Source organism: Neofelis nebulosa, chromosome 8 (genome assembly GCF_028018385.1).
Source record: "Neofelis nebulosa isolate mNeoNeb1 chromosome 8, mNeoNeb1.pri, whole genome shotgun sequence".
Lineage (NCBI taxonomy): Eukaryota > Metazoa > Chordata > Mammalia > Carnivora > Felidae > Neofelis > Neofelis nebulosa.
Window position 1 is genome coordinate 67,769,038 of NC_080789.1, and position 20,499 is coordinate 67,789,536.

At 57.4% G+C, this 20,499-nt stretch overlaps 1 protein-coding gene across 11 annotated transcripts in view; it reads left to right on the forward strand.

Moving 5' to 3' along the window:
* Positions 1-546: 546 nt before the first annotated feature.
* HDAC7 (histone deacetylase 7) overlaps positions 547-20,499 on the forward strand; it is a 36,725-nt gene continuing 16,772 nt past the window's right edge. For 5 of the 11 annotated variants that reach the window (XM_058743004.1, XM_058743006.1, XM_058743007.1 and 2 more), the window contains exons 1-2: positions 17,001-17,031; positions 17,272-17,322. In XM_058743004.1, the coding sequence (XP_058598987.1) occupies positions 17,016-17,031; positions 17,272-17,322 (67 nt within the window). In that variant the 5' untranslated portion in view covers positions 17,001-17,015. Of the gene's footprint in view, positions 649-890; positions 1,111-10,957; positions 11,076-11,589; positions 11,774-17,000; positions 17,032-17,271; positions 17,323-20,499 lie in introns of those variants that run through there. The other 6 variants (XM_058743010.1, XM_058743012.1, XM_058743011.1 and 3 more) reach the window with 6 other exon arrangements.

Consider the following 20,499-nt stretch of genomic DNA (forward strand, 5'->3'; position numbering starts at 1 on the left):
GCTGAGTTTATTAGCTGAGGGAGGGCTGGAGGCGGCTGCATTCCGACTCACAGACTGGAACATTTCTGTGATCCGCTGTAATGCACTGGGAGACACTGGGCACATTGCTGAAGTTTGACTCATAGGGACCGGGAGGGGGAAAGAAGGGGGGAGGGTTGTGGGGGGAGAGGAATGGGAGGAAGAGAGGAAGAGGAGAGGAGGGAAGGAAATCCCTTGAGAAATTTCTTTAAAAAAAGAAAACTTTCAAAATCAGCACCACCCCCAACCCCTTTTTCTTTTAATAGGAACAGGCTGGACCCTTCTGTTCCCCTCAGCAGGCGTGGGGGGCGGGGGGGGGGGGCGCGAGGGGGAGGGCTGGGCAGTGATTCAAATCAGATCCTGGAACTTTCCTCAGGCAAGTCGTGTTGGGGAGGGGTATGGGGGACGGGTGGGGGGGGGGGTGTCCGTCTGGGATTCCTTGCCCGGGACTTGGGAGTCCACGAGCGTCCCACTGTCTCTGTGTGCGGCTGTTTGCTGGTGGGCTGTACGTGCACGCACTTGCGAGCGCGGGGGTCCCTCCCAGAAGTGTGTCTGTGCGAATGATTCTGCCCTGTGTAAACAGGGCTGTGCGCTCGTGTACGCTGTGTATGCAAGGCTGCGTGCGCTCAGGTATCTGGGTTTCCGGGAATTGTGCGCGGGTCGGCGCGCCGCGCCTGGGGCTGGGCTGCAGCGCGGCGGCCGCGCGCGGGTCGGGGCCGCGTCCCGCGTTCCGGGTTCGGCGCTGCCTCCCGGGCCGCGCGGTGTGTCCGCCCGCCGCCCGTGCGCCGCGCCGGGCAGTGTCTGCCGGGGTGGTGTGTCCCCGGGCCGCGAGCGCCTGCCCCCTCCCTCCCCTCCCCCTTGGCCCGCTCTCAGACTCAGATAAAGCATTTCCTTCCATTGTCATCCTACCCGGCCGGCCGGGCTGCCAGGGCCCTCCCCCTCCCGGCCCCCTCCCTTCCTCTCGCCGTCTCTCAGTCGCTCTGCAGCCGCCGGCGACTGGGGGGGATGTGAGGCCGGCGCCCCAGCCCCCCGCCCCGCCATGAGCCCCCGGCTCTGAGGGCCCCGGCCCCTGGATGCACAGCCCCGGCGCTGGTGAGTACTGGGCTGCCGCCCCCCGCCCCGCCCGCCCCGCCCTGCGCGCGGCACCCAGCGCCGCCCGCCCGGGCTCGGGCTCGGCTCCGGCTCCGCGCGGCCCGCGGGCCCGGCCTGGAGTGCGCCCCCCGACCGCGCCCGCCCCGCCCGGCTCCGCGGGGCTCTGGCAGGCCCCCGGCCGGGGCCGGTTCCGGGCCCGGAGGGCTCGGGCCTCCCGCGGGGCGCCCACATCCGCCCGCCCCGGGGCAGCGACAGGCCCGAGGGAGGGAGTTGGAGGCCCCGGGCCGCTGGCGCGCAGGCCCGGCGTCCCATCACCCCCAAGGCCGGGGAGGACCGACCGGTGGACCGGGAGGGAGGGACGGCCGCCGCGGCCCCGGGAGGGGGCGGTGCTCCGGGGCGGAAGGTTTGGAAGCGGGAGGGCAAAGGGCAGGACCCGCTGAGTTGGGGCCGGACTAGGGGCGCTGGACATCAGCGCCCCCATTCCGCGGGTCCGGGGAGGGCCGTACTCCGACCCCTCCGCGGCGGATTGGGGGGGGGGGGGGAGTGATCCCCGGGAGGGAGGGTCCGAGACTGTGAGGTTTCGCTGAGCACCGCCCCCCACCCTTGCTCACCCATCAGGGCGAAGAGACACCTGTGCCCAAGTGAGCTGCTGAGGTGCGGGCAGCGGTGCGGGAAGGTGGGGACCGCAGACTGTGTACTGAGGGGTGGGGGACAGGATGTGCGCGCCCCCCCCCCCCCCCCCCAGGCCTAGGGTCTGTTGGTGCTAGGGAGTGTGAGCAGGGGGCAAATCTGGCAGCTGGGCTGGGCTCTGACTCCCAGAATTTCTAGGCCCGTGGCTAGGAGAGAGCCCTCTGGAGCCTACAGGCCACCCAGTTCCCCCAGCCCCATTTCCTTCTCTCTGGCTGCCCGTTTGGATCTGACCTCCCCAGCCACTGCTGCCCCTCCCACCAACTCCCCGGCCATTCCCTCCTCTCTGCTGGCTGTCCTGCGTACACGGAGGCCTCCCGCTGCATCTGGACACTGGCTGTCTTGCTGCTGCCCATCCCATCCCACACCCACATTCAACATCTGCTTGAGGCCCAGCTCCGCCTGCCAGTTTTTAGGTTGAGAATGAGGCATTGGCCCTCAGTGGCCCTGCTGGGGACTCGACATCTGGACTCATCAGCCTGTTCCCAGAACTTGCACCAGGACCCACGGGGACCTTCCTCAAGACCATTGCCCAGCCACTGGGCTGAAAGAAAGGGGACTGTGACTCAGTTCCCTCCCCACTAATGGGGTACTTGGGCAGGCCATATCTCCCCACTAAGGACCCCATAGGCCAGGTCCCTAAAGTGCTTTGGCCGCACACACTCTTCTCTCCTTGCACCGACCCCCTTGTACTTGCTGAGCCCCTTCTCTGGCTTCTGCAAGCCACTCCTAGCTCCTCATTGCTTATCATCTCATCCTCCTTACTGTCTGCTCTGTTCTCTCCACCCACCTCAGTAAATAAGTAATTTTCTTCTTCTCTGGAGTCACTTCTGGGGGAAACTGAGGCACGAAGCAGTCCTGCTGTGTTGTACCCAGTGAACCTGGACTGAAACCAGGTCTGGACCCGCTGCGGCTCCTCCCTTGCCTTTAGTCCTCTGATGTTCCTCACGGCCCGGGAGAGACAGGCTCAGTGTGGCCTCTTGGTGTTACATCTAGAATGGCCTTGGGGCAGTGTTCTTCTGAGGCCTCTGTGTTCTTAGCTTCAGTCTCTGGGCCCGTGTCTCTCTGGCCACTTGGTCTTCGGCTGGGATCCTGAGTCTGGCAAGATTGCATTCAGGTCTTGCATTGACCCTCCCAAGACTCTAAACTGCTCGCTCTGCTTTGACACTGAAGCTTAGTTTCCCCGTTAGTAAAATGAAGACAAAATTTCAGGTGCGCTTCCCAGAGCACAGAGCGGGAGAGGCTGACCCTAAGGAAGTGGATTGGCATCCAGTGCGGGGGCCATTATGCCACCCCCAACTTTCTTCAGGCAGCTGGGTGGACCCCAGCGTTCATCCCTGGTGGCTTCTGGGAGTGAGAGTTGGGACTTGGCCTTTCTCCATCCTCTTCCCCCAATCCTCACTGAAAACCCTTGGGAATGGGAAACTCCTATGTGATGGGGGTGGGGAGTGGGGACCCTCGTATAGCTGTAGGCACGCTTGTGAGGGACCAGGAAGGCAGAAGCTGGTGTAACCCCCAACCTCCTCTTTGTCTTCTTCCTCCTGGCCTCTCATTAAGAGCTGGGTAATTCTGAAGTTGGCAGGGGCCCGGGAGAAGATCAGCGAAGGCGAGGCTCAGGGTCACCCAGCCAGGGAATGGTAGGCTGAGTGGGGCTGGAACTAGACCTTACCTAACTTTGCTGGTGCCCATTCTCCTGGCCTTCCCCACCCCTGGCCTGGCTTAGGTCCTGCCCATGCCCACCTCTCACACATTGGCCCTGGCGTGTTCTTAGTCATACCTGAGACTGGGGCCTATATTGACATATGAGCTATTGCTAGAAGCATGGCCAGAGTAAGGCCTGAGAGCTGGGAGGAGGGCATCTGTCCAGGACTGTGCATTTGTGTATGTTGGATTTGTTCACTAGTTGGGGCACTTCCTCTGGGGCAGGAAGCTTTGATTTCCTGTGGTGGGGGCGTTGGTAGGATTAGGAGTAGGGGGCTCAGCTCTGGGCCATCCCTGGTGTTGTTTAGAACCACAGAGGGGCAGACTTTCTGTATAAGGCTGCTTCCCCTAACCCAGGGGAGGCAGGAAGGAGAGCATTGGTGAGGAGGCCCAAGCTGAGGCCAGAGAAGGAGGCCATGAGGGCAATGAGATGGTGTGTGTGTGTGTGGAGGGGGGGGTGATAGTGGTGGGCAACACAGCAGGAAGCCTGGTCAGCAGGTGACCCTGCCGGGTATTGTGTTTCCCTGTGATATTTCCCCCCTGTTTCTGTGGTAACCTTCCCGGGGGACCCAGGCCTTCAGACTGCAGGAAGGTGCCCCCAGACAGCCCTTTCCTTAGAAGCCTAAGTGTTAGGAGGAGTCCCCAGATCGGGCCACCTCCCTAGCCCTTTGGCTTCCAAGAACCAGGACCTGGGAATCTAGGTGAGTAGGCTGAGTGAGCACCGATAGTGGTGGTAGGTGGGTGTAGGTCCTTTTGCATCTCTTGCGGGGGAGGGCAGGGACGAGGAGGGAGGGGCTGCTGGACTTGGGGGAGGGCTCAGAACCTCCCCTCATTCCATCTCTCCACTGTCCTCTTCCAGCAGCCCTCCCTCCACAAGGGGAAGGTGAACAGCCTGCTGCCTGGAGCAAGGGGTGAGGGCGGGGGCGGTAGAGGCGGGAGGGATGTTTTCATCGGCAGAGCATAGCTCCTTTGGTCCTGGACCGGTTCCCAGAGGGGAAAATAAGTTCAGGATAGTGTCTGTGTAGCGTGGGTCAACATGTGACGGGTGTGTGTGCACGCCGGGTGTGTCGTGGGGGTCTGTTCGTGTGCCCCTGGGCTGGGTATGTACATATGGTGGTTCCGTGGCAGTTTGGGATCCATGTGGTGGCTCTCTGTTGGGTGTTTTGGGAGTACGCACACGTGTGGTACAGACGTATGTTATCTGTACAGTTGTGCACCTTTGCAATTTGTGGCTCTGTGTGGGAATATGGACGTGTTTTGGGGGAATGTATACCTGTGTAAGCACGGCTTTTTAGAAGTCCAGATGTTTGCTGAAAACACGATCTCATCTGTGGTCCTCAAATGCAAGTTCCTGAACCATTTGCTTCAGTCACCAGGGAGGATGTTAAAAAAAGTTCCTTAGGCCCCATTCTAGACCAGCCCAGAATCTGCAGGGTTGGGCCTAAGAATCTGGATTTTAGCATGTGCTTCAGGTGAGTCTACTGCAAAGCTGTGTTTGAGGACCACTGATCAGGGCTAACCTTCCCATTTTTTCTTTTGAGGAAGCTGGGACCCGGAAAGGTATGTGGTTTGTCCAAGGACACAGGGCTATGAAGAGGAAGATCTAGGACAAAACTCAAGCCTTTCGAGACCAGTCCAGGACTTATCCCTGCATCCTCTCTGTGCATGTGTGCGCACATCCACGCTTGGCATGATGCAGTGGGCCAGATGGGGCTGATGTGGACGCTAACTGGGCTTTGACCACCACCACCACCCCCCCACCCCCCCCCGCCTGGGTCCTAGGCTTCCTGACCTTTCTCTTTCTGTTACATCCTGCTTTCTCCTCCCTGACGAAATCCTGGAACTGTTGAGCATCTACCATAAAGGTGATGTTGGCAGCCAGGAGGCCCCATTTACTGAGCCAGTCATTCAGCTATTCATCCATTCATTGGGAGGCTTACTCGCCTTGCTGGGTGCCAGGTACTGGGCACTAGATGCAGTAAACACATAGGCCTGAGCGTCTGACCTCAGGGAACTTGCACTTTAGTGGAGGAGACAGACAGTAACAAGTAAGCAAGTAAAGAAATGAGTGTATATATCTAGTTATACACTGTGATAAGACCTAAGAAGGAAATGAACTGGGTGCAGCAATAGACAATAACAAGGTGGGACGTCCTTAGACAGGGTGGCCCGGAGAGGCCTGAGAAGGTGACATATCAATGTCTTCTCTCACCGCCCCAGACTAGAAGAGGGCCCTCAGAGCTTCTGAGCAATGCTGGGGAACTGCCTGGATCCAGGTGGGGGACCTAGACTGAGCGCTGGCTCAGGGCTGAAGCCTGTTTCCCCGGCATAGAGGGCAGCAGGGCCTCTGCTCCCCAAGCAGCCCCCAGAGGTTGGCCGAGGGGGAGAGGAGGAGGGGAAGCTGGACAGGGCCGAGATCGAGGCTGCTCCGCTGCTCCGAGGAACAGCCTTTTCCCTCCGTGGGGCAGAGGCCAGGGCCCTCTGTAAGTGTTGGGTGTTGGGAAGGCGGCACTGTCTCCCCAGGAGCTCTCAAGCACCACCCCATTCTTGACACCAGCCTGCCTTCCTCCGGCCTCGTCCCCTTCCTCCCCATCTCCCCACCTGGGAACTCCCGTGCCAAGTCCCTCCTCTCTGGGTCTAGCCTGGCTGCCTCGGTAGCCGCTGGGATTTACTTGCCTGGCTTAGGAGTCACTGTGGAGGGAGAAGGTCAAGACTTAGAGAGGACCAGGCCCCGGAAGGGAGGATGGACCAGAGAGAAGCTCTGGGGTGCAGGCATCAGAGAGGACAGGGCAAGAGAGAGGGCTGAGCCTGGACAATCAGGGGTACAGACAGGAGAGAAGGCGTGAACGAGTCCTTTGGCCGGGTGCCCCAGAGCCTCTCCTGGGCCCTTGGCATCTGCTCCCTAAGCTGGATGAGACTCTCAGCCCAGGGGGCAGACACCAGCTAGTCCCCCTGCAGGTCCTACCCCACCCCCCTCTCAGGAGGCTAACTTTCACATCCAGGAGCCTCAGACCCTCTCACCTCCACGCTGTTCTGTGGGGGAAGGGAGAAAGTGGGGGTGTTCCCTGGTGGACCTAGGAGCTGAGGCTGCAGGGAGGTACAGCCCTTTCCTTAGAGACCTAGTGTTAGAGGAGCCCCCAAGTAAGAGCAGAGCCCCTTCCCGCCCCTTCCCCCTGCCGCCTCCGTTGGCATTCTACTCTGGGCCTCCTTCAGGCTGCTCAGTGCACAGACCCGGTGGACTCCTTGAGCTCCCAGGCCTTCCCTCTCAGGCTTAACCCAGGCCCCTCCATAACCCCCACAGCAGGATGGGGAGGGGACTTTTAGTAAGGAGGGCCCAGGGCCAGGCACTCCATTCCCACCCTGCCACCTCCCCACTTCCTTCTCCTCCCCCCCCTCCCCGCCCCCAGCCTGCAGGGATTAGAAACCCTGGTGGTCAGAGATGTTGGGCCTTCAGGAAGAACCTCTGCCCTGGGAAGAACCAGGGCTACCCTCTGCCCCCTCAGGAGTACAGCTCAGCTCACTTCAGAGCCCATTCCCAGGAGCCCAGCTCTGGCTCCTGCTGTCACTCCCAGCCCAGGAAGTCCCATTCCTGCTGCCCCCAGCTCCCAGGAAGGCCGGGAGAGGCGGGGCAGGCTGGGAGCCACAGGTTCGGAAAGAGTCTGGGGTGGGGGAATTCGGCAACTGGGCTGTAACCGTCTTGTTTTGCTTGCCCCACAAACCTGCCGGGCATCCGCTGCACCCGTCGGGGCGTTCAGGTTATAGAACTGCTCTCAGAATGACAGGCTGGTGGCACCCGGTTGGGGCAGGGGGTGGGGGTGGGGTGAAGGGGGGAGCCCCAGGCAGGGGGGGAGCTGGAGGGTTAAAAATAGCAGCAGCCGGGTTTCGGTTAGCAAATGTGGAGGCGGGGAGCTGGAGGCGGGGCAGGAGGCAGGCAGTGTTTGCCCGCCGCACAGGGCTGTGTTTCCCCTGGGTCCCAGGAGTGAGTCACAGTGGAGACGCTGATGAGGTGCTGGCACAGCACCCCCCTCCCCCACCCCCACCGGGCGAGGGGCTGAGTGCCGGCTGCATCTCCATGGTGCGAGGGATGTGCTTCTCTCTTCCAGACCGGCCGGGCCGTCTGGAGAGCGGGATTGTCTGATCTAGGGGCAAGAAGTGTACCATTCTGAGGCCAAAGACCTGGGTTTGATTCCAGATGCTGTGGAACCTTGTGCAAGGCTGTGAAGGCCCCTAAGCCTTCACTTCCTAGTCTTTCAAGTGGGAATTTTCTCAGATGCACATGTAAACACTTGGTGGATTCTAAAGCCCCCTACAGATGTGAATTCTCACCTGGGACCCTCCTGTGCCCATTGCAAAGCCCGGCAGAAGAGCCTTCCAGTAAGGGCGCAGAGGGAGCAATGGGATGACCTTGGCAGAGTCCCTATTTTTCCTGCAAACAGCTAAGTGTAACCTTGGGCAGGCACTTGGCTCTCTGTGCCTCAGTTTCTCCATCTCTGTAATGTGAAGGTTAGTAATGGTTTCGACCTCATGGAGTTGTTATGAAGATTAAGATAAATAATGTTAGTGCCATTCCTGGTATGAAGCCAGTGCACACAGAATATTCATCATTATTATTAATGTTATTGTTCATATTTTTGAAGGTCAGGGATAGGGAATGTTAAAGACATGAAGAACAGAAACTGGGCCCAGCCCCAGTTCACAGAAAAAACCAGGCCAAATTCACTCTTCCAGATTCCTCCACCCATAAGGGCCTGGGGTAGCAGGAGTCTGTAGCCAGAAGTCACAGGGTGGACCCCTTCTTCTCTCTTTCACTCCACTGCCCCGAGGCTCCCCCAGTGAGGCAGGATGCCAGAGGACCCAAGGGTCTCGTCGCCAGCTGGCACTGGGAAGGGTCTGGGATGGGACCGCCCTGATGGCCCTGATGTGGAATACCTTGGCCGAGTCTGCTGGAGTGACCTTTATTTTAGCCCCTCCCTGGCAGCTCTTAAGACGAACATGAGGCAGGGGAGGGATGGGAAGGTCAGTGATGTCAGCAGTGAGTATTCCCAGCACTGTGGCCCTGGAAGAGGCAGGAGGCATTTCTTTCAGGAAATGATCATTATTCAGCCTACAGGCATTCATTAAGTAAGTCCTGACTTGGTGCCCAGCTCTGTGCTGGGCCTTCTGTGTGATTCAGGAGAGGCAGGGGATGCTAAGCTGTAAATAATGCAGAACCTCAGCGATCATAGGGTCCGAGAATACACTGCGTCGAGTCCATGAAAGCCTGCTGTCCTGGTTCTCATGGGAAGCAGAAGTTGAACCTTGACTTTGCTCCCCATTGGCTGTGACATCTTTATACTTGGGTGTGTACCTGTACATATACATTCGGTCTTATTATTATGGAGGCAGTTCTTGTGCATCACAGGTGGTCAAACAACACAGACAAGCAAAAATTTTTAAATTGAAAAACATCCCAGTCCCAGCAGTCAGAGACCACTGCCACAATACCTCTTCACACCTCCCTGTTTCCTGATGTGCCTTTATATGTCATATTTTCTATGAAAATGAGATTATGCTGCATACGCCGGTTTTTCAGTGTGTGATCTCCACCTCCCACTGCAGTGAATTTTCATTGCACCAAATTCCCAGTTGGCCAGAAATTGTCCTTCACAGCTGGTCTGTCCAAATCAGTACTCAGGACCATGCATCTGGCTATGGAGTTCCCTGAAGGCTGTGCTGTGTAAAGCACCCTGGCTGGATTTGTGATCTGGAAAAACCCCGGCCGACCAAATCCCAAGGGCAGCCCTGGCCGCAGAAGGGAATCATGTCATTGGGAGAATCATGGCCCGATAGACCTGTGCCATCTTCCCAAAATAACAGGCAAAACCAGGGGGATTCCCGGGCACCACTGGGATGGAGATCTCTGGGTACTCAACTGTCATTAATATTAACGTGGGATCCCTATGAGTGCCAGCATTCATAGCTTATCGCTATTCATGGACTCCTATCCGTGATGCCCCCAGGCCATGGAGCAGGCCAGGGGCTCCACAGTGGCCCCTGCTTTCCCCTGCCCCAGGTCCAAATGGTACCGATGGCCTTCCGCCCTGTTCCTAGTCCCCAGGAGTCTGCCCTGAAGGTGGGTGCTCTGTTCCAGCACTGGTGGGTTCCTCCATGTCTGCTACCTGCCCACTGCCCTGCCTGTGTATGAGGCCTGAGGGAGAGAGACAGGGAGAGAGAGAAAAAAGAGAGAGCTTTTCCTCCCAAGGGAATTCACTCCCACGTAGCCACTCCACGGGTGACTTGCTCTGGCTATGCAACCTGCCTTTTATACAGCCCTCGACGGCTTCCAGAGTGCCTTCACACAGCGTTTGACCCTGCATGGCAGCCCTGGGAGGTTTGCTTGTTTGGTTGTATCCTGCTGGAGGCTGCTTACAGGAAACAATAAAATAGTAACGTGTACATTTAAAAAAAAAAAAAAAAACCAGGGAAAACACAAGATGAAAAAGGAACTGAAGATACGGTTGGGAGTGCCTCCTGGAAACAAAAGGCATGTGAAGGGCATAGGCAGAGATGATTATCTCTGTTTTTATTTTTGTTGCCATTGATGTTTTCTGGGTGGAATACTAGCACGCTGTGGGAACACGCCGCCCCTGGGAGTCACGCCCAGGCCTTCAGATGCTGTGACCCACTGTGTCCTGTGGCCCCTCGGTGGCCGCCCCTCACCACCTGGGGACGTGGTGGACCTGTGTGTCGGTGTAATGGTTACAAGCTTAGGCCCTAGAGCCCCAGAAACCCACTTACGCGAGCTGTGTGGCCTCTGCAAGTTTCTTAAAAACGCCACGCCTCAGTTTCTTCCTTTGTGAAAGGAGGTTGCTAAGGGTACCTACCATACAGGGTTTTTGTGAGGACCAAATGAGATAGTACGAGTAAGGTGCTTAGCATGGTGACGAGCACACAGTAGGCATTTGGTACACGGTTGTGGGTCATCACTGGCCTTACTCGTTAATAATTATAATTAGAAAATAAGTAGTGATCGTAATCTTATTAATCTTATAACTTCAACTTCCCCCTGGCAGTCTCTGGAGTGGGCTGAGTGGCCTCCTGGGTGGCATAGGTGGGCGGAGCCAAGGAAGACGCATCTCCTGGCTCATGTGCAGTTGGGCAGAGGCACAAGGGGGGGGCAAGCAGGAGTGGGGGACACACGAGGCCTGATCTGGCCAAGGAGGGCCCAGAAACAGCGGGAACAACAAGGAGGGCAAGGGAACGCATATGAGACCACGGAGGGAGAAGGAGCGGCTCCGAGAGGCAGCCCCAGGGCGGTGACCGTGCTTCCTGTTGGGGCAAGCGCTGGCCCTTGAGAAAGACTGTCTGGGGCTGGCTGCTAAGAGGGAGCAGCTGGTCTAAGTGGGGCGGCAGGGGCTGGGGGAGGGGACAGACAAAGGCAGAAACTGACAGAACCTCCACTCCTCTCCCCACATTACAGATGGGGCCCCCATCTTGACTGCTCAGGATGTTTTGCTTACGATAGGAAAGATGGTGGTTAGATACCATGGTGAACCTCGTATCTCAGGGATTGGAGCTGCTGGAGCAGGGGAGTGAGGGTAAGTGGGAACTTGGTCTTTGAGGGCTTTCAGGACCCGAGAAACCCTAAGGCAGTCTGACCAGGGGGCTGAGACTCCTGGAGCCTGTCAGCTCAGGAATTCCCTAGGTGCTGGGGGCAGGCCTGGCTGTAAGGAGAAGCCTATGGGTGACCGGAAGTGAATGCAGGCCCTCAGAGTCCAGCCACTCTGAGCGAATAGCTCTGTCCCCACCTTTGCACCTTTACCCAGGACAGGCAGGGGAGACTGAGTGGTGGTCTGGGAGGCTCCCGGAGGTGGGCAGGGCTCGGAGGGGCCCCTCGTTCTCGTTGCCAGAGGACGGCAAGGCTCCCCAGAGAGTGCCTGTCTCGGGACAGCTGCACACAACTTGGATGGCTCAGCTCCCCCTGCCTCAGCGTCCAGTGGGTCTCCAGCTAGGAGGAGAGGCCACAGGGTGGAATAGAGGACCTGGGCGGGGGGGGGGGGGGGGGGGGGGGGCAAGGAGCCAGGAAGGACGCTTTCCCACCCCCAGGGAGCTCGAGCTGCCGCTGCCATGGTTACGTCTGCTTCCTGTTTGATTCATCTCAAACAGCAGAAGGGGGGGGGGTGGGTACCGGCTCCCAGCTCGGGCCACCGCTGCGTGGGGCTGTTTACAACAGCCGCATGTGGGATTCCCAGAAAGAGACTCCAAACCGGACATCCTGCGGCTGCAAAATACCCAGGTGTCAAGAGCTAAAAATAGCTGCCCCAGGGCCCCAGGCGAGGGGAAAGGGGCACGCTCACCGCGGGGGTGGAGGGCCGGCCTGTGGCCTCACATCCAGCCTCCTGCGTGGCCCACAGCTGCCGAGCCACAGGGCCTCGATCCCCTCGCAGGGGGGGCTGACAGGGGGCCTCTGTCTGGGCAGGCCGCGGCCCAGGCCACTCACCTGTGAGCCCGCCCCCGCCCCCCCCAGCCCCTCTGCCTGCCCAGCAGAGCTTGCTCTGGGACGCCCATGAGAGCCTCAGAGGGAGTTGGGAGCCCCTAGAGAAAGGGTGTAGCCGGCAGTGGAGAGCAGGGAAGATGAAGCCGATGCTCTTCTAAGACCCCAGTCTGTCACCCCTCCTCGTTCCCACATGCAGTCCGAAATCAGTGCTTGGAATCTTTGAAGTCAGCGGTTGCCGTCTATAAGTGGTTCTTCAGGATTGTCTTCACGGGGGCCCCAGAGAGGAAATAGGCTGCTTTTGCTCCCTAACCTCCCACAGGGCTGGGGTGTGCCGCGGGTACTGGTCTCTGTGGGGCTGTGTGATTCTTCCATCTTTCCCCGGGCCCAGTAAGTCCTGCATTTGCTTCCTACCTGCCGGCCCGCGGGAGCGGAAGTGTTGGGGAGAGCCCTGGAGGGTATTGGTTGACAACACGGATTCTGGAGCCCAATTGCCTGGCTCAAGTCCCAGTGGCGCCACTTCCATGTGATGTGACTTTAGACGAGTTCTTTAATACTGCTGGGCCTCAGTCTACTGCCCTGTGTAATGGGGATAAAAACAGTAACCACCTCATACCTTTTGTTTTGTCTTGTCGTGAGCGTTAGATGAATTAGCAAATGTAAGGCTTAGAACAACTGTCACACGGTGAAGCATATGTTTACAAAAGTTCAGATGGAAGAGAAAAGGAGGGGAGTGTGGTGGGGGGAGGCAGGGTGTAGGAGATGGGGCAAGGAATGCAACGGGGAGAAAATGGACTGTGGTAGAACTAAGAGCAGAGGGTGCCACTGGGACCAGATGCTGACATGCTTATGCTGGGAGGGAGGCAGCAGGCAAGTTCAGGGACAAATGGTATTAATCATGACCCCTAACCACATGCTAGGTGCTTCACACACAGTGTTGCCAATCTCAGATGGGCACTTCCAAGTAGATGCGGTATTCTTTTTTTTTTTTAATGTTTATTTATTTTTGAGAGAGAGAGAGAGCAAACAGGGGAGGGGCAGAAAGAGAGGGACAGAGGATCTGAAGCAGGCTCCATGCAGACAGCAGAGCCTGATACGGGACTCAGGACTCTGAGCTCTCGAACTGCAAGATCATGACCTGCCCTGAAGGATGCTTAATGGACTGAGCCACCCAGGTGTCCCCCCCCCCCCCAAGTAGATATTCTTATTACCGTTACTGATGGGGCGGCCAAGGCTTGACAGCTTACCTTGTGTCCCTGGCTCTCCCTGCACGTCACTGAGGGACCAGACTTTGAACCCAGTCCATCTGACCTCAAAGCCAATGTCCTCTGTGCTGTGGACCCTCACGTTCCTCACTTTATGTGGCAGGAGTTTCTAGCCAGCGTGCAGCCCCCTGGGTTCTGGATAAATCTGAGCAGTAAGCAGCTTCATGCCAAGATAATGAGCAATAGAATTAATAATGAACAAGAGAATTTCTGGAAGGTGGGGGAGAGAGAAACTCTTCAAAAGGGTTGACTTTAAGGGAGTTCTGGGGAGTTGGATGACTGAGAATGTTCTTGTCTTTTACCTTTGGAGACTCTGAACATTTTTAGTATTGGCAAGTAGTCTGCTTTTTAATTTTTAAAAAACTGTGGGCTGCATTTTAAACTCCTTGAAAGTGAGAACCAGGTTTCATTCATGTTTCCATCTCTTCAACCCCTGGAGCAGCGTACTCACATGAAAGTACTTCATGCCTGCATTTGGGATTGACTTCTTGAGTTTCCCCTGCCCTGGTCTGGCCTGGCTGTACTGCTCACCTTCTGGGTGACCGTGACCTAGCCCCTTCCCCTCTCTCTTTCCAACTCTGTGAAGTGAGAGGGTTGGCCTGAATAATCTCCGAAGCCCCATCAGCTCCTAATGTTCTCAGATTCTGTGACCTGAATGCCTTCGAGAGGCGCTTCTCCTTCGTGCTCAGCCCTCACTCTGTGTCAGAAGGGCCTGGCAACCATGATGTTCTTTCTCATGTTTATTTATTCTTGGATCTTCCTGAAGCCGTTTCACCCCCAGCTTTCATCTTCTCTGCCAGCCCCCATGCAGAGTCTAGCTTTGTCCAGCTTGTGTCAGGGAAACAGAACCAGAACAGTAATGTGGGGTGTGGAGGGAGCCAGCCCTGAACCCAGGACCTGGCCTCCTGCCGCTTCCTGCTTTCCTCTTGCCTCCTGGGGCCCAGGCCTTCCTGCGACTCCTATTCAGCTAGTCGGGAGATCTGGAAGGTGGGGACAGCCTCACAAAAGCCATCAGAGACGTTGGCAGGGGGCTTCTGGGTGGCAGTGCTCGGGAAGCCCTCTTCCTGACAAAGGGCCTAAAACACCCTTTGTTTTAGGTAAGAGAGCAGGTAAGCAGGTAAGCAGGCAGGGCTCAGGTTTCCAGCCACCTTGTGCATGCCCTGGGGCACGGTCACATCTGTGGGGCAGGTGAGGCCCAGGCCAACCAGATAGGAGTGGGAGACCAGCTTGCCCAGGTGCTCAGGGGACAGAAGAGTGGCCCTGTGTCTGCTCTGGGGACTGCAGAGCACCGGGATAGACCAGGATTTGGGGGCCTCTTTGGTCAGGCGATCTGGTTTGGGAAGGTAGGCTCGGGTGCTCATTGCCAAGTAACCTGCCTCTTCAGTCTGATGGCAGTTGCTTCCAAAGAAGGGAGAAATGGGGTGGGGAGGGCAGCTAGGATTCCAAAAATCAGAGCTTTCCACCCTGACTGGGAGCTGTGTGGAAAAGGGTCCAGGCCTAGGCAGTGTTCTCAGTCCCTCGGGTCCATTCAGTCCTGATTTTATTTGTCTGGCCCCAGATTGGTGGTAACAGCACCCTGAGAGGGGTCAAGGAGAAGTGTCCCCCAAATCATTGCCAAGCCTGGGCCGTAGGATGTACACCTTCTGGTTTTTAATTCAGCCGTTTGCTGGGTGCTCTTAGATGCCATTCCTCTCTCTGGGACACGGGAGAGCTGCTCCACAGGTCTTATCTCTGTTGCTTTGGGCTCTTCTGCACTCATTGGCCATCAGCATAGAACCAGGGAGTTGGGGGAGAAGCGGAACTTTTTCCAGGAATTGCTTTTGGAAGCAGCTGCTGTTGGCAACACAAGCACACACATGGGTGCATGCTCCCAGCTTTTCTGAACAGAGTTTATATCATAGATTATCATCACAAAACATCCCTTTTGGGCCCGGTAACAAACACTACAGAGTTCAGGGCCATTAGTTTTTCTCCTATCCAGAGAGTGCATGGTGTCCTGAATCCACGGTTACCAGGGGAGCAAGGCTTGGCCCTGCTCCCAAGCGTGATTGCCACTGACCAGCCCTCAGGCAGGGACTGAGAGGAGGTAGGAGAGAATTCCCACTGGGAAGGGCTGGAGGCACAGGACTCTAAGCCAGGCACAGCCTGTGGGAACACACCCAGGAGCCCAGTTTAGAAACCTCTCTTGGGGAATCAGGTCCTGCAGAAGAAAAGAAGAGGGCCTAAGAGAGCCTAGGGTGGGGGTTACCATGTTCTGGGGATGGGCTGCTTCCTCCCACACTAGTGTTCCTTGGGGCTCACAAACCTTGAGAAATACCCATGCCACGTCCTAGGCAGGGGGCCGGGGAAGCCATTGCTGTTGAGTCACTCATTCCTACCAGAGCCTGTCATGCACCCAGCAAGGTGTTAGGTGCAGACTGGCGTGGCTTCCAAATGGCAGCGTGGAGACCGTGATTCGTAGACTCAGTTGAGGTAGTGGACACAGAGTGGGTGCTCTGGGAAGGGAGCAGGAGGGAGGTCAGGGTGAATTTTGTGAGGAGGCCCATCGACTTGTGCTATGCAGACTTTGGGCAGGTGGACTGGCCATTCCCTACCACCTGGAGCATGGGACACTAGGGTTTGAGGGCAGTGATGGGAGGCTCCCTGTGCCTAGAGTTCTCCCTTCCCCCAGCAGTGCCTGCCTACAGGGAGTTCTCCTTTTTTCAGCCTCGGGAAGAGGAACTTTGACTGCCCCTTAAACACAGACCCAAAAGAGCAGCACCCACCAGTTGCTATTCAGAAAATATCCCTTCTGCCCTGCATCTGGCCTGAGGAGGTCTTCTGTGTGTCCATCAGGTGCCCCTTCCAGGTGGCCTTCCGGTCTCCTAGACTCCTGTCCCCTCGGCCCTGAGCTGGGATAGCAGAAGGGAAAGGTGTCCGTCTTGGACAGGGGACCTCGGATCTGAACTCTGTCTTTGCCTACCCCAGTGGGCCTCTGGGCTCCTCAGGGCCTCCTGCCACGGAGCTTCATGGGTTCTGAATGGGACAGGGGGGCTCTGGGCTGGGCTTATGAGCCTGGGAGAGGTGACTATTCCCAAAAGAAAAGACTTCTGTTTCAGAAGTCCAAAAAGAAAAAAACTGAGAGCTTCTTTTCTCTGGGGGAACAGAGGCTGCAAGACACAGGACAGGGCCTATGTGTTCCAGATGCACCAGTTCACAGCTCCCATCATTTTTAAAAAAATTTTTTTTTTAATGTTTATTTTATTTTTGAGACAGGGAGAGACAGCATGAACAGGGGAAGGTCAGAGAGGGAGGGAGACACAGAATCTGAAACAGGCTCCAGGCTCTGAGCTGTCAGCACAGAGCCTGACACAGGGCTCGAACTCGCGGACCACAAGATCATGACCTGAGCCGAAGTCGGATGCTTAACCGACTGAGCCACCCAGGTGCCCTGCTCCCACCATTTCTGACTTGATCTTCAGGCCATGACCCTGTCCCTCCCCAACTGTGGAAGCCTCCCCATTTCCACCTGCTCCCATCTGCTCCCACCTGGGAGGCCTCTGAGCAGCCCCCAGCTACCCTTCTCTGGGCCAGCTTCTCCCCATCTCCCACCTGCCAGCCTCAGCAGCCGTGCCCTCCCACCTCTGGCCACCTCCCCTTCCAGTCCTCTTTCCCTCAGGGTTGTGGGAGCCTGGGCCCTAGGAGGATGGTGTCTGAGCACATCCAGGAGGGCTGAGGGCACTGTTGGGGGAACTCGGGCCTCCTTGGGCCTGCTGTGGACCGGGCTCCAGCAGGCTGAGATGTTTGAGTCACTGGGTGAGTTGAATGAGGAAGGGAGGGCTGGTGAGTGCTCTCATTCTGCACAGGGAAGTCGAGGAAAGGAATGGGATGGAGTCCTTGCTTTTTGGTTAGTTCCTGGTGCAGGTGCCAGTTTGGGAGCGCCCAGGCTGGAGTGGGACCTCCTGTAGTGGCAGGGAGCCTGCATGGCCTGGCCCGCTCATCCCTTCCCCACCCCTCCCCTGCAGCCCCTTCATGCCCTCTCTCTTCTCTCTACAGATGGGACCCAGGTGAGCCCGGGTGCCCACTGCCCCAGTCCCCCTGGCACAGGTAAGAGTCAGGCCCGAGGGAGCCCGTGGTGGGGAGTGAGGATGGAAGGGACACGAGAAGGGCGAGGAGCTGAAGGGGAGAGAAGCAGGGTAGCTGGCTGATGGGCCAGCGGGTTGGGAGGTTGGGGTTCTGAGGGTGGGGGTGAAGTTGGCGTAGGGGTGGAGTGAGGAGTGGGATAAGAGAGGCAGCCTCGGACCTAGGCTGGTCCCATTGCTAGGAAGCAAAACAGGAAAAGGAAAGGCACGATGCTCTTCTTGTCCTTGCTGGCTGCAGTGAAACAGGAAGGCAAGTAGGAAGCTACTGTTTATACTCAGACCCCTGCCTCACATGAGGCTCCGGGCGAGGCGCCGCGTTCTTGTTTGTTGGCTTCGGTCCTCACACGGGCCCTGCAAAATGGAAAGGTGCCTCCTGCTGCTCAGGCAGGAGGGGAGGGTCCCCTCTCCTTGGTTCTCTCACCTCTCCTTGCCTCTGCCGCTCCCTGTCCGCTGTGCTGGGACTTCCGCTGCACTCCCGTCTAGGACACGCCCGTGGGGCTGGGGCTGGAGGGGCTGAGGGCTGTCTTCCCCTTAGTCTCAGCCAGCATCTGCAGAGGGCCTACTGGGTGCCTGACGCCTAATGGTTACAGATGGTGGGGACAAATGGAGTCCGGGGATCCTCTGCGCCTCAGTCCTGGTTGTCCGAAAGATTACAGGCAGGTTGGGGAGAGTGGACACGCCAATAAAAAGGGAAGTGATAGGAGAATGTAGTTTGTGACCGGTGCCACACAAGGGACAAGTGATTGAGTTCATCCCTTCATTCAAGAAACAGATTCACCACCTGTTGTCACTTAGTCCTCCTAGATATGGAGATACGGAATTTTTTTTAATGTGTATTTAGTTTTGAGAGAGGGAGAGAGAGAGAGAGGCAGAGTGCAAGTAGGGGAGGGGCAGAGAGAGAGGGAGACACAGAATCCGAAGCAGGCTCCAGGCTCTGAGCTGTCAGCACAGAGCCCTACATAGGGCTCAAACTCACAAACGGCAAGATCGTGACCTGAGCCAAAGTTGGACAGTCAACCGGCAGCCACCCCAGCACCCCTAGACAGGTAATTTCTTTAAAAAAAAACACAGAAATCGGAAAAAGAAACAGAAACATTGATGAGCCCCATCTCTGTGCCAGGGTAACTTCCTAGGTGTTTTAGGGGGACGGACACAGAGATTTATTCAATTAATTCAGCCAGAATTTATTGGGTTCCTGTCCTGTGCTGAGTACCGTTCTAGGTGCTGGGATAGTGAGAAGGAAACAAAACCAAGTTCCTGCCCTTGGAGCTTACCTCAGACGGTACCTACCCACACTGTGCTTATAGGGCACAGAACTTCCAACATGATTGGAGTCCAGAGGAGGGAGGGACACGGGGCACTGGGCTGAGTCCCGGGAAGAGGGAGGATTCCAGCCGGACTTGGAAGAAAGGGTAGGATTTGGAAAAGCAGAATGTGAGGGGTGAGGACGGTACCACCAGGGGGTCGTTGGGAGCAAAAGCTCAGAGGACAAAAGGTACGTGGGCTTGTGGCAGGACAGGAGCTGATGGCTGAGACGAAGGCTTGTGTTGGGACGTAGGAGACCACGAGAAGCCAGCTTAGCACCAGACTGTGGAGACCCCCACGTGCTAAGTGACCTTCACAGGTGTTCTCGGGGTTGCCGGCAGAGCCCCTCCCACATTCTCAGCTCAGAGTCCATCTGCTCAGCGTAAGGGATGGGCCCTCGCGGTCTGTGTGAGGCTGAAGCGGCCAGCACCGCGTCCTGTGGCCTGCCTCAGGTTCCCTGAGGTCCCTCTTGCATCATCAGGGGAGTCAGCCCAGGAAGCCAGGACACCAGATGTGGGAGGACTGAGACCCTTCCCGGCAGGAGGGTGTTAGCCTCAGAGGCCTAGACTCCACCAGACTGAGAATCTGGGTTCCCTGGGTGGATGCGTGAACAAGGGGTGGGGACACGGAAGCCATGCATTGCCTGCTGCAGGGCACATCTGGGTGCACAGCTGTCCCCTCCGGTCTCTTAATATCTGGAGAGTTGCCGTGGGCACCTCCCTGCTTGTCTCCATCTCCCCCGGTCAGGGCATGTTAGAGCAGGTGCCCCTTAGCAACCTACCGCAGCCCTTCTTCCTTCATCCACTGAGAAACTTCCATGAGGGCTGGTGACTTCCTGAAAGTCCATGGGAAAAAAGAGCTAGAGCAGTGGCCTGGGTGGGACCAGAAGCCATGCTTGCTGTCTCTGTTTCCCGGGTGGCTTTGGAGAGGTCCTTTCACCCGAGCCTCAGTTTCCACATTTGGGATAATGAAATAGTAATAACTACCTCCCAGGGCCTATAGGGGATTTCAGGGTGAAAGTGTTTTGCAGACATGCGTACACATGCGCCATAGGTTTAAGGTAATGAGTAGTAATGGCTGAGTTGGGCCTGGAGACTGTGTTCCCTGGTGCTTTGTCCCAGTGCCTTCCAGTCCCCCTCAGCCTTGGGCCCTGAGGGAAAGTCATCCCCTGATGAGGGATGCGTAGCATTGGATGAGCAGAAGGAGGCTTCTCCAGAAAGGTTCCCCCCCTTGTGCGCTCTGTCCTAGGGCACCTGCTCTCACCCCTACCTGCTTCCCTTTCTCCAGGATAATCACCCTGCAGACACTCCACCTCTGAGCGTCCGCAGTGCCCCGTCCAGCCTGGTCCGGCTGGCTGTGTGGGCACACAACCTGGTCTGGTGGCTAGTTATAAATAGGTCCTGCACCCACGGCCTTGGGAAGGTGCTCCTGGCCTCGGTGCAGAGGGCACTTGAGAAGAGGTGGCTGAGCCTGCGGTTCTTACAGTGCCAGGCCCAGAGCTGGCCTGAGGGTGCCTGGAGGCAGGCCCCTGCAGATGGGCCCGGGGAGCTGAGGAAGCTGCCCTGCGAATAGGGCCGTGCAGGCTCAGGATGGCGGGGCAAGGCTAGCCGCAGGTTCAGGGCACTGCGTCTTTATCCTGTGGCCCGGGATAGAGTACCGGAGGGTGACTGCTGAAAGAGCCCATGAGGCCCTCTAGGGCTGGTGGCTGAACAAAGGGGACCGTTTGCCCGCGGGCTAGCTGTTTTGAGTGCAGTTCATTAGGGGGCAGTCCGGCCAAATCTTCATTCCATCCGGGAAGAAGAGAAGGAGATGGCAGGGCCCAGAATGTTCCCCCATA